General features: G+C 35.5%; 2 protein-coding genes, 1 non-coding gene and 1 pseudogene across 4 annotated transcripts; 2 read left to right on the plus strand and 2 right to left on the minus strand.

Moving 5' to 3' along the window:
- Positions 1-1,513: 1,513 nt before the first annotated feature.
- LOC114178557 (protein SIEVE ELEMENT OCCLUSION B-like) lies at positions 1,514-4,851 on the plus strand. Its single transcript, XM_085671312.1, has 7 exons — positions 1,514-1,805; positions 1,898-2,002; positions 2,140-2,585; positions 2,741-2,850; positions 2,914-3,056; positions 3,251-3,742; positions 3,966-4,851. The coding sequence occupies exons 1-7, from the start codon at positions 1,617-1,619 to the stop codon at positions 4,581-4,583; spliced, it is 2,103 nt and encodes a 700-aa protein (XP_085527438.1). The 5' UTR covers positions 1,514-1,616; the 3' UTR covers positions 4,584-4,851.
- On the minus strand, positions 4,829-6,110 carry LOC114178558 (ribosomal protein-like protein). Of its 2 annotated transcripts, none has more exons than XM_028064547.2 (2): positions 5,958-6,110; positions 4,829-5,402 (listed from the first exon to the last, which is right to left on the minus strand). In XM_028064547.2, the coding sequence occupies exon 2, from the start codon at positions 5,398-5,400 to the stop codon at positions 4,981-4,983; it is 420 nt and encodes a 139-aa protein (XP_027920348.2). In that variant the 5' UTR covers positions 5,401-5,402; positions 5,958-6,110; the 3' UTR covers positions 4,829-4,980. The 2 variants fall into 2 exon arrangements, with proteins under 2 accessions (XP_027920348.2, XP_027920349.2); XM_028064548.2 differs by having other exon boundaries at positions 5,939-6,079.
- LOC114180011 (small nucleolar RNA snoR137) lies at positions 5,561-5,717 on the minus strand. Its single transcript, XR_003603589.2, has one exon. It is a non-coding gene; the product is annotated as a small nucleolar RNA snoR137 (small nucleolar RNA).
- A 3,396-nt stretch (positions 6,111-9,506) lies between the features above and the next one.
- Positions 9,507-12,857, plus strand: LOC114178084 (cytochrome b561, DM13 and DOMON domain-containing protein At5g54830 pseudogene; annotated as a pseudogene).
- Positions 12,858-13,593: the final 736 nt, after the last annotated feature.

A 13,593-nucleotide genomic window follows, 5' to 3' on the forward strand; every position in this document is an offset into this window, starting at 1 on the left:
TAAGATGTTTATACCCCACGAATGAAAAGGCCAAGGGCATGTATGAACTGTAAAATTTCTAGGGGAACTCGATGAAGATCTCTATGTTTCTGGCATTGGTCACATCGTTTAACATGTTCTAAATAGTCCTTCTTCTTGGTGGGCCAAAAGTATCCAACTCATAGGATTCTTATCGGTAGATCACGACATCTGACATGGCTGTCACATATTCTTTCATGTAGCTCTGACATGATTTTATCGGACTTTTCCCGCTCTACACAACTCAATATTGGTCTAGAATACCCAAAACATAACAGGTGATCGTCTGTGAAGGTATAACGTGATGAACTTTTCTTTATGTGTTGTGCTTTGTCTGCGTCTGCGGGTAGCACTCTGTCTGCCATGTAACCCCGAAAAAAAAAAGAACATTTGAACTCTAGCACAGCAGAAAGCACAGTAAAACAACTGCAACCACAATAACAATTGCAACCACAGGTTTAGCAATGCGCACAGTTCAAATAAATGTCATTTTTTCCTTGAAATTCCTTGTGCGAATCAAGTTTTGACTACTATTTATCCCTATTTATTTCATGGGTTCCAGAAATCCTTGAAATAACTCAGAAATCTGTTTAGCAAGATACACAATGAACAATAACACAAAATAAAGAATGTCGAGCCCTAACAGAAAACAGTGGCACAAGTAAAGGGAGAAAGGGCACCCCTGGATAAAACTAAGGCTTGGATTAACATATCATGTCTCCTTCATGTCTCCTTTTTTTTGTCTTCTAAACTGTCAACAATAATAAATAATTATACCGAGCTGAGGAGGAAAGGAAGAAACTTATTCTTGATTTTGTCTTCCTAAGATATGATACCAGATTATCCTACCATCTTAATTGTTAACATATCATGTGATAAACGTATTATATATTCTAATATTACAAGCATTCATTAAACATTTTGTGGACCCAACCCAACCTAAAACCTTATCTTATAAAATTGCACAAAGTTTGTTTTCCCTAATCCTTACATGGTCCCAAAAATAAAGTTATTAAACAGCGCTTTAGTTCCACTTAACTTGATATTCTACAAGTTTCTAAAGGTCAATGTCATAAAGTGGCAGCAATCGTTATAACAATTTGGAAGCTTTTAGTAACGGTTCTTTTGCATCACAGTTTGCGAAAATAAAATTATTATACCTTTCTTGCAGTAACTCATAGCTTGTGATTCGTTTTGGTGAACTCCATGTACTTTTGTATTGATAATTTTTACAACTTGGTAGATTAAAAGTGCCCTCGTCTGATCTTTTTCCCTTTATTCTGGTGTGATGATGATTTTGATAACTATTTGACAGAAGATTCCAACAACAAATAAGAAAGCCATTACTGATGAAAGGTATAAATTCGACAAATCCTTTATCCCCCCATATTCCAATTTCAGTTCCTACTTTATGTGCTTTGAACCCAGATACAAGTAAGGTAGAGATTCACAAGAATTTGGCATCAACAATTATATAAGAGGCCACTGGCACTAACAAGTACTCTAGCTCTAACTGCACTCAAATCATTACCCTTTTTCTGCTTCTGAACATTATCTACTAATCCTCCTTTCTGCATTCTTAATTTTCGTTAAAAGAAATGGCAATGGTGCCTCGAAAGATGCAATCCAGGGCTAGCCGCCATCTTTTTTCAGCATCAGATGACACTACAATGACCAAAAATGTTCGAGCCACCCATGCTCCTGATGATCGACACATTGAAGTTAGACCTCTTCTGAATGTTGTCCAAGACATATTTCACCGTGTTGCCTCTCTCATCCCTGACATTGTATATAACTCTATATCTCAGACAATTTTGATTTTATATATAGTTAAAATTTTCAATTTTTCTGAGTGTGGTTATTTTGAAAATATACACAGGGAAAACCAGTGCAAATGGGTGCCATGAAGGACAGTACCCAGCAATCAAATCTGGCCGAGGTGCTAGATATTTCGTACCACACAATCAACAGAATTTCCTGCGAGGTTTTCTCAGTCTCAGTCTCAGTCCCAAGAATTAATCTTCACTTAGAATTTTAACTTAACATCATGTTTCCCTATTGACAAGACCTCCAAAAAACATATTACTTTTAGCATACTCATGTTTTGATGTCGTGTCACAGATATGTTGCAAGTGTTCGAGTAGTGATGTACATGCCACGACCATGGGAATACTGAACATGCTCTCAGGCTATTCATGGGATGCGAAGGTGGTAATGGCGCTAGCAGCTTTTGCAGCCAACTTTGGGGAGTTTTGGCTGGTGGCTCAGCTTTATGCCACCAACCGTCTTGCTAAGTCTGTTGCAAAGTTGAAGCACATCCATGAAACACTTGAACAAGTGGATGATTTGGGACTAAAGTTCGAAACAATCAATAACCTTTTGAAGGCAATGTTGGATGTAACCAATTACATTGTTGAATTCCATGAGCTTCCTTCTCGGTACATTGACCCTCAGGCGCCGGAGATGGTGACTGCCTCCACTCTTATCCCCGGTGCTGTCTATTGGATCATTCGGAGTATTGTGTCCTGTGCATCGCATCTTTTAGGCATAACTGGCTTGATTCATGGGTAAACCTTCACTCTTCAAGTCACATTATAATCATCAGAATATATCTTAGTAACCCTTATTAATGTTTTTACAGTAGTAATCCCCTATGAAACTTCAAATTGAACTTGTCCTGATTTTGTTAAAGCTAATACTGACTTTCCTGAGCTCGTTGCAGATATATGACAACAATAGTAGAGAGTTGGGAACTTTCCAGTTTGGCCCATAAGCTTGATAACTTAAATGGCCACCTTCGCAAGCAACTCACCCTGTGTCAACTGCATTTAAGTAAGCCAATCTAATTAATTCTTTCTTCGGGTAAAATATCTCTAATCTATTATGCCCATGCAGATGACAACAAACAGAGAGAAGCATTTGAAACACTTCAGCTCCTTTTTGAGACACCCCACCAAGATAATTTGAAGGCTCTCAAAGCTATGTTTTGCAGTAACGATGATCCTTTGTCATTGTTTGATGGTTCTTCCAAACAAAGGGTTAACCCTGAATCCATTTTCTTCTATCTCTTACTATATGTAACCATATATTGTAATCAGATTGATGTTTACTTTAGACTTGTTATAACAATAATTTTTCTACATGGTTCAAAATCCAAAAAGTTTTGGTAAATGATCCAATCAGAAGATAAGGTTATGATAATTACACATGGTGTTTCTGTCACAACCTTCAGGTTAGCATTGAGGTATTGAGGAGGAAAATTGTTCTACTCTACATATCAGACCTGCATAACGTCTCTGATCAAGAGCTTGTGATATTTGAACAAATGTACCTAGAGTCACGCCAGGATTCAACCAGGTTAGAGAGTCAGTACGAACTCGTTTGGATTCCACTTGTGGACAAGGCAATCCCATGGGCTGAATTGAAGCCAAAGCTTGAGAAGCTGCGATCAACGATGTCATGGTACTCAATTTATGACCCTTCTGTTCTGGAGCCTGCAACCATCAAGTACATTAAAGAAGTATGGCTTTTCAAAGCGAAGCCTATACTTGTTGTGCTGGATCCCCTAGGTAAGGTTGTTAATCTGAATGCATTACCCATGATGTGGATTTGGGGAAGCTTGGCTTACCCTTTCTCTAGCTCAAAGGAGGAAGCCTTGTGGAATAATGAAACATGGGGACTTGTTCTATTGGCAGATACAATCGATCCATCGCTTCTGTATTGGGTGAGTCATTTCATTCCTTTCTTTATCTTCTATATATATATAAAGCCATTATTGTGAAAACTGGTACGAAAAGACCTTCCTGGTGTGAATCTTTGACTTTTGCGTATGAAACAAGCAAATTTCTAAGCTTGACTATATCTTCCCGTATATGTAGCAGTTTTCATTCTGTAGAAATGATAATTAAAACTAATGAAAATAATTAACAATAGCATACTTTGTTCAGATATCAGAAGGCAAATATATATGCTTGTACGGAGGGGACGATATGGACTGGATCCGAAAATTCACAAGCACTGCATATTCACTGGCAAAAGCTCTGCAACTACCACTAGAGATGATTTATGTTGGGAAAAGCAATCCAGGGAAGAAAATTCAACAAATCAACAATGCCATACAAGAAGAAAAATTGAGCACCGTGCTCCCTGACCTTGCCATAATTTGGTTCTTCTGGGTTAGGCTAGAGAGCATGTGGAATTCCAAATCACAACATAGCAAGACAGTAGAGAATGACCACATAATGCATGAAGTAATGAGAATCCTAACCTATGATAGTGGTGACCCAGGATGGGCCGTAATTAGCCAAGGCACAGGAAGGATGGCACAGGGTAAGGGAGATACATTTCTAAGGTGCCTGAACGAACATGAGCAGTGGATACACACAACAAAAGATAAAGGAATCTTGCCAGCAATGGCTGATTATATACAAGGACTACAAACCCCTCACCACTGCAACCGCTTGATACTTCCAGGTGGCAGTGGGGGGATCCCAGACAGAGTGGTCTGCGCTGAATGTGGCAAAACAATGGAAAAGTTCTACATGTATCGTTGCTGTAACGAGTAAACACCACACGTTGCTCACATTGCCACAATGTTTAAAAAACATTTGAAACAGTGCCGACAGGAAAGTAGGGAATTCATGCCACTTGAAACTACTGGAGTTGAAGTACACAGCTTAGAATATTCATTTCGCATAATTTCAGTCCACCGATTGCATTAATATAGTAAATTCAATTAACAGTCTAAATAGGTTTTCAGTTCAGCTTTATGATTTTTATTGTTAGGGGCTTGTAATTGTATGCTAAGATCTGGTTGAATTGTTTGTTTCTCAAGTTCATCGTTCAGTATTTTTTCTAGATGCAAGAATCATAACACAAACTGAAAACATAGTTATTGGATTCACAGGAAAAATCATTACCAACTAAATCTAACAGTTACAACCACAATGAGAAACTAGAATATCATTGGGGAGAAGATTTAGTGGCAGCGGAAACAGAATTCAATATCTGAGCTAGAGGGGCAAGAATATGAGGCACGAGTGCACCTATCCCTTTAAGAGCAGCGCCTGAGGCAAGGCCAATTGCAAAAGTCTCGACATACCCCGGCTTAGAATCAAGCTTCAAGTCGAGAACAGTAAGCCTATTGCTAATTGAATCAATCTTCTTAGAAGACTCAGCCAACAGTCTATCGTTTCTACCTTTGCCAGAGGATACGACTCCAAATAGCGCCTTCTGAAGATCCTCAATGACCTTCATCGACGCCTCTTGCGAGTCCATACCCTGAGACTCATAGTGGGATATCAGCTCCTTCGGCGTGGGAAACTTCAATTTCGCCGAGGGTTTTTGTCCAACTTTAGGTATTGTTACATTTGGCAGTTCCATTTCTACAAATTTCCAACGTCGATGTCCAAAAGTCAATACTTGACTTATCATAATTGTAACATGTTGAATTCGACATATTCGCATAATGAATGTCAACCAATAATAGTTTTTAATGGTTCAGAATTCAGATTCTAGTATTGTTAGAATTGTGCAACGAATTGAATGTACCAGCAGACAGGTAGCGTAGTGTAGTAGATTAAACAAATTTACACTACGCTGTTTAAAACTGGTTATTCTAGAAGAATTTATTTATATATGCTTCGGAAACAAGAACATTCCCCATGAATAATAAGGGAGAGTTCACCAGAAGAAGCAACAAGAAAACATAATTGAAGTAAAAAAATGGTACAACGCGACCATGGAACAGACTACGACGGAAACCATAGTAGCCGTTTAAATTCAAAAACAGGTCGACATTGAAATTCATATACGCTTTCGTTGACACGTCCTTCGGCATTCGAAACAGACGAAGAACGTAACGCCTATCAAAAGCGACAAACGCAGAACACCAAATTTAGGAAATAATAATGGAACGAACCCTAAGTGAGAGAACATACTTGAAAATTCAAGCAGTCTTCGACGCAAAGATTCCGACGAACGTTTCTTGGCCTCGCGGCGCTAGGGTTTATCCCCTTCACGAAGTAAACAGGGGTTATGCCTCTGCTTTTATAAGGGAGCAGAGCGAAACCTACAACCTAAACTGATAGCCATATGGGCTTTTTTTCAAAAATATAAAAGAAAATGATTTTGGGCCTCCGAAAGAAATTATAAAGAATTAATAAACGCAATTGTTATCGGATGATCTGCATCTCTCTTGTTCCCTATTAATAGGAAATATTCTATTTAATAAATTGTAAATTGTAACTATTTATTAATTATTAATTTAGTAATTAATGCAGTAAAAAACTATTAATTAGTTAATAATAAAAGCTAATCAATTCATTATCCGAAGAAGCTATATACTCATATTCTCCATTACTTTTTAAGATTTTAATTACCTTTTTATGTTAACAAGTAGATTTAATAATGAAGTTATATTTTTTTATTTATTTTTATTTAATAAATTATAAGCCCTAAGTTTAAATCTTTAGTCTTTATAATTCTTTAAATATTATTTTAAAAATTTTCATCTCTATTTTTTTATTTAAAGTTTAAACTCTATTTTTCTATCTATTTTAAATCACACAATTATCCATAACTTAATTAGGAATGAGAGTTAGTGTCTAACATAATTAGTTACCTTAAAATTATACAATTATCCATATCAACATATTTTAAAGTCATAGAAGAATAATACAAAAATTCCAACAGATAATCAAAATTAGAAAACTACACACCCTTATTCAATGGGAAAATGCTTATTAAATAGGCTACACAAAAACAGAACCAAAAAACATGTAATAATAGTACTGAAAACTATATAATCTAATCAACCCTTCATTAAGCTAAAATTAATTTCTAGTATTAGTTTAAACTAAGAATCTTCTATCTTGCAAACTTCAAACATTTGTCTCAACTTCTAAAATGTTGCAAGTTTGACGACTTTTGTAAATATATCTGCAATTTGATCTTCACTTCTGCCGCCAAATTAAATTCTCCATTACTTGGCCAATCTATAAAGAAATGATGTTGAACCCAATATATTTATTTCTTCTATATAAAATAAGTTTTTTTTTTTGACAACTTAATGGTTAAATTATTGTCACAGTAAAATAGAAGTATATAAGTAGGCCACTGTTGCTTAAAATGAACTTCTTGTAGAAGCTTCAAGTGGCTTCATAAAAATATGTTGTCGTAGTTACAAGTGTTATGTTTCTGATGTTGATAAAGTGACAATTAGTTGCTTTCGAGAACACCATGAAACAACAATTATTTCATATCTTAAAGAAATAATCTGATGTGTTTTTTCTATCTTCTTGGTCACCAACAAAGTCACAACTCGTAAAGTTCGTTAAATCTAACTTTTCTTAAGTTGGTATAAAATTTCATACTCACTTGTACCTTGTATCCGATAATTCTTTAGTGGAAGAGAGAAAAAAATGAAGACACATAAAGAAGGAAACATAAGATTAAAAAAATGTATATATTTATCAACAACAAATATTGTAAAAGGACAGTTTTACTTTAGGCTCAAAGTCAAAATAGAGAGGTCTTTTAAAACATTAGTGGCAGTATACTAGAAGACACCATCAAGAACAATTTATGAAAGAGCAAGATTGACAAAATCACCATACATGCCTTCTCCAATCAATAGTAGGTAGTTAGGCATACAAAAAGAACTCACAGTTCTAATGATGAAAAAGGAAAAGAAAATTAGCTTATGACGGAAATGGTGAGGGTTTGATCGATATGTGTAATTGAGTTGAACACTGGTAAGATGTTGTATTTATATTTTTTATATAGTCTTTTTAATTTAATTATGTTGAATTTTTTACATGTTAAATGCATTTTAGGATGATGTTCAAGTTGTTTACATCAACAAATTTTAACTAACTTAAATGTCGGTTTAAAACTAAATCTAACAAAGCTAAAAAAAATTAATATCGTTAGCTTAAAATTATTTCATTTTTAAAATTAAAAAATGTATCAATATTTAATATAAAAACTAATTTCAATTTTGCATATAATTTTAAATAATATATATATAATCTTATATTTTAATACTTATTATGGCCATTTTTCAAACAAACAAAATTAGGAATTTAATCTCAAGAAGTTGATATTATTTTTTAAATCTTATCTTAAATAGTCTATTCAGGTGTATAATTTTTCTACCATTTATATTTCACAAGATGGTTGCTTTTCATCCTTTATTCCTTACATTTTTTTAAATGGTTTAACATGTACTCTTATGGATTTCATGGGTTCCATTAAACTTGTTTGTTATAAAATTTGGAGTTGATAAGTTTTCCCATGACCCATATACGTTTTCATCAATCTCTATATACTTAATTTGTATTCTTGTTACCCATTAATTTGCGTCTTTTGCATTATATTTCTATTTCCTCTAATAATTAATTTCCTTTGTAATTTTGTATATAATACTTTAAAAGTTTCTATTCTTATATTTGTAAGCAATCTTGTTTTAATTAAAGAGGTATCTCAAACCTATTGGTTGTGTTAATAAAGTCTAAAAATGATATTCTCATACGTTTAGACGATGAGTTAACCATAAATATATATAAACATAATAAATATAACATGACAACTATATTTTAAATAAATTAAACATATGCAAAGACATATTGTTTCTCCACTAAAATATTATTTCAATAATTATGTTCAATAAGTTAAAAAAAAAAAAACTAAAAGGTAGAGAGACGTATAACATTTCTTAAGTAGGAAAAATAAATCCAGTCTACTTTTGACTTTAGTCATAGAGTAAATGGTAATTAGATATTTTTCTTCATCTTATTGTGCAATTTATAATATTTAAAATTTTCACTCTGTCATTAGGTGTTTAGCATTTCACGCATCTCATTGTTATTTTCCTTTAATTTTGCATGGTAACAAATTTCATTATTCAAAAGGTGTACACTAATTCTTTAAAAGCTTTATTCAATAATCCATTAGCAATAAAAATGGCTTTTATACTCGTATGGGGTGGAATATCCAATAGGTTATTTATTAATTGTATGCAATTGAAAATGAATAATAGGTATGTATTAGCCTCCCAAAATGGAAAATATATTGTTATAATTATTTTCCTTCATGCTTACAGTGAAAGTTTAATAGAGGTTAAGTTGATGCTCCATCCATTTAGTAGAAGAAATTAGATTAGAATACGTTAAAAGTAAAAACACATACTTTTCCATATCTTAATAAAAATATTTTTCTTGTATTTTCTTAATTATTATTAGAAAACTGCCTTGCATTTATTTATTTTTTAAATGTTTAAGTGGTCTCTTAATGGTTAGCACGATCCTATGATAAAATTAATATTAATATACACAACAACAGTGCACATCCAGTCACAAATATTGCATAATTAATTTATTAATTTTATAGTAATATTTAAAAAATTAATACTATAATTGAATAAAAAACATTAGTATAAAAAATTAAAGATTATAGATGAATTATGAATCCATGTGTATCTCTGACTAAAGAAGTGCATTAGGGTGAGGTATGAGTCAGGGATCCATGAACTTCGATAGTGATATGCAACAACAATCATTGACTTCATTTTTCCACACGGAGAAGAATAACTCAAACACAAACAAAAACCACCTCAACACCTCCGTCACCACCCCGTCCTCAGTATTTCGCCGCCGTGGATTCCGATTCACACAATTTGCTGCACAGTGCGTCGATTGCACCCTTCATGCTTCGCAAATCTCTCTTCCTGTTCCTCTTTCACTTGTTATCGTTGTTGTTCTTCGGGTATGCGGATCCCGCTCGCAATTGCACTCGGAACAGCCCTGTTGTTGGTTCGGAGTCTGTATTCGAAATGGTCCAACATCAGGTCCGAGGATCTCTCAAAATCACAGACGATTGCTCCTTTAGGGTTTCCCAATTTGATATGCTTCCCGGTTCCGACGTCCACTGGTGGGGTGCGCAGGGTCCTGGTTTCGATAATCTCACCAAAGGATTCATTGTTTCCGAGGCTGGATTGAGCGGAACCTACAAGAATTCATCTTTCAATGTGTCTTTGATGAGCAATGTTACGTGGGGCATGATCAATGTCCTCGCCATCTGGGATCGCGCCAATGCCTCCGATTTCGGCCACGTCGTGCTTCGAAAGGAGGCCTCGGCGAAGCCACCTCCGACGGTGTTCGACAATTGCAAGGTTTTGTCAAAGAAGTTCAGGTTGAGGTGGAGTTTGAATGTGTCTGAGGATTCCCTTGAGATTGGATTGGAGGCTGCGATTGGGATCACCGATTTCATGGCTTTTGGTTGGGCTGACCCCAGCGCAGAAGATTCTGATCTCATGATTGGTGGTGACATTGCTGTTGCAGGGTTTAAGGAAGATGGTTTACCCTTTGTGGATGATTTTTTCATTACAAAGTATAGTGAGTGTGTGAAAAATGGTGATGGTGTTGTTCAAGGGGTTTGTCCTGATTCAGCTTATGAAGGGCCTAGTGGGGTGGGTTTAGCAAACCATTCAATGTTGGTTTATGGGCATAGGAAGGATGGGGTGACCTTTGTTAGATACCAATGGCATTTGTCTAAGGTTGATGCAAATTATGATCGCCCCGTGAATCATTCTGCAAATATGAAGGTTATTTGGGCATTGGGGCCTATTAAGCCTCCTGATTCTATTAGTCCTTACTATCTTCCTCAGAATCACGGACCTGAGAATTATGGTCATTTGGTTTTGAATGTCTCGGAGCATGTGAATGACTGTACGGGTCCCTTGGATGCTGAAGACAAAGAAGATCAAGATATCATCATTGCAGATGCAAATGTTCCACTGGTGGTGACTTCTGCTCCAGCAATGCATTATCCCAACCCTCCAAATCCTGACAAGGTTCTTTACATCAACAAAAAGGAAGCTCCTGTCTTGAGAGTGGAAAGAGGTGTGCCAGTCAAGTTTTCCATCCAAGCTGGGCATGATGTTGCACTTTATATTACTTCGGATCCGCTTGGTGGAAATGCAACAACTAGGAATCTGACTGAAACTATTTATGCTGGTGGTCCAGATGCCCATGGAGTTCAAGCCAGTCCTACAGAATTAATTTGGGCTCCTGACAGGAACACTCCTGATCACATTTACTATCATTCGTTGTACGACCAGAAAATGGGTTGGAGGGTTGAGGTGGTGGATGGCGGTCTATCTGACATGTACAATAACAGTGTCAATTTGGATGATCAACAGGTTACCTTCTTTTGGACATTGTCAAAGCATTCCATATCTATTGCTGCAAGGGGAGAGAAAAAAAGTGGTTATATTGCTGTAGGATTTGGAAGTGGAATGGTGAACAGCTTTGTGTATGTGGGTTGGATGGATGATACTGGTATTGGACATGTAAACAGTTATTGGATTGATGGAAAGGATGCTTCAAGCATACATCGAACACGGGAGAATTTGACGCACGTGAGGTGTAAAACAGAAAATGGAATCATTACTTGGGAGTTTACACGTCCCTTGGACCCATCTTGTAAGCGGGAAAAGAGGGTAGAATGTAAAAATATTATTGATCCCACAACTCCACTTAAAGTTGTTTGGGCAGTGGGTGCTAAATGGTCCAGTGACCGTCTTACTAATAGGAATATGCATTCTAGTACAAGTAATAGGCCTATCCGTGTACACCTGATGCGTGGGTCAGCTGAAGCAGAACAGGATTTGCTTCCTGTTTTGGCTGTGCATGGATTTATGATGTTTGTTGCATGGGGTATCCTGTTTCCCGGAGGGATATTGGCCACCAGATACTTAAAACATCTTAAGGGTGACGGATGGTTCCGGATTCATGTTTACTTGCAATACTCAGGATTAATAATTGTTTTGCTTGCCCTTCTTTTTGCCGTTGCTGAGCTTAGGGGTTTTTATGTCCGCTCAACACATGTTAAATTTGGATTAGCTAGTATATTTTTTGCCTGTATACAGCCAGTAAATGCTTTCGTTAGGCCTCAAAAGCCAGCAAATGGGGAACAAGCACCCTTCAAGAGGGTTATTTGGGAATATTTCCACGCATTTGCTGGTAGATGTGCCATTGTTGTTGGCATCGCGGCACTTTTTACTGGGATGAAGCATCTGGGAGACAGATATGATGTGGAAAATGTCCGTGGACTCAATTGGGCTATGGCAATTTGGTTCTTAGTGGGTGCTTTGATTGTTATTTATTTAGAACACCAGGAAAGGCAGCGCATAAAGAAGCAGGTATCTGCAAAAAGCAATTGGGTGTTTGGTAATATTGAGGAAGATGATTCAGTTGATCTCTTGAGCTCAACTAGAACAACTGCAGATAAAGAGTCACTACCTTCTGGGAGAATGGAAGTTCAGTTAGAACCTTTGAACAGATAAAATTGCATTGCCTGTTCTGGTAGACAGTTACCTGACTTTTACATATTTCACGTTTAATCTGCGAGATGGCAGCTTCTTTATTGGTTATGATATGAGTTGTTTTGTCGGAGGTGAAATGGGAGCCATTTGTCAATCTCTATTTTTGACATATGTTGCTTTCTGGTTTCTATGTAGATTAGCTTTCCTGCAGCATATAGTGACTATAGTAGTGATACATCTTCAATAGGATAGGTTATATACTTCACTCCAGCTTTACACTTATTTTCTTTTACCTCGTTCGATAATAGAAGAAATCAAACTTTACAAGGTGAAAGCTTTTTTCGTGGATCCATGTAAGTTCTGTATGGTTAGTTTGATAGTACCTTAGATGACTTGAGACACGGTATACTATCTGACCAAAGGCACTGTTGTAAAATATGAGATGCAGAAAAATAGTTAGACATGATTTTTTCTTGTAATAATGCTCTATTCTTATAGATTCCTTGTTCTTGCATCCTTCATCTTTGGTTCCATTAGAGCGTGTTTGAATAAAAAGAAGCTTTGGAGTGTGATTCAGATTTTAAAGGTTTTTGAAATGCAAGTATGAAAATAAAAGAGAGAATTTGGGAGTGTTTGAATGTCCTGTTTTTTTTTACCTTCTTTGCTCTTATATTGTTATATCATTAAAGTGTTATTTTATCTAAGAAGCTGTTGAAATGTATTTAGTCAATGTATGGAGTTTGGATCAGAGCCTTTCTCTCAAGTAAAGAATTGTCAGAATACATAGATAACAGACAATATTACAGACTATGCGTGTTTCAGGTTTTCATTTTGCATTCTCCCCAATCACGTTCCTAGCAGTTTTAAAAATAACTAAAATTTAATTAATTGAAAAAAATTTGAAAGACGAAATGAGAAAGAATGAAGTGGAAATAGACCGTTATGGTAAAAAATAACTTTAATTTCTATAGAAATATAGATCAAACCATTTTTTTCATAGGGATGAAAGTCATGACTTTAGCGTGCAAAATCACTTCAACCCATTTAACAATGACGTGAAATATGACGTCTAACAAAATTTCAATCATGGAAGTATCTATTTTTATTTATTTATTTTTACTTTCCTTGATTTTATTCGACACTCAATTTCTTATCAAGGTAAAAAAATAATGAGACAGTTTTAAACGATCGTATATTAATTAAATTTATTTAAATTAATAAAATGAAAATTATTTATATGTTTTAATTTA

Source organism: Vigna unguiculata, chromosome 3 (genome assembly GCF_037176805.1).
Source record: "Vigna unguiculata cultivar grain cowpea cultivar isolate G323 ecotype 2 chromosome 3, ASM3717680v1, whole genome shotgun sequence".
Taxonomy (NCBI): domain Eukaryota; kingdom Viridiplantae; phylum Streptophyta; class Magnoliopsida; order Fabales; family Fabaceae; genus Vigna; species Vigna unguiculata.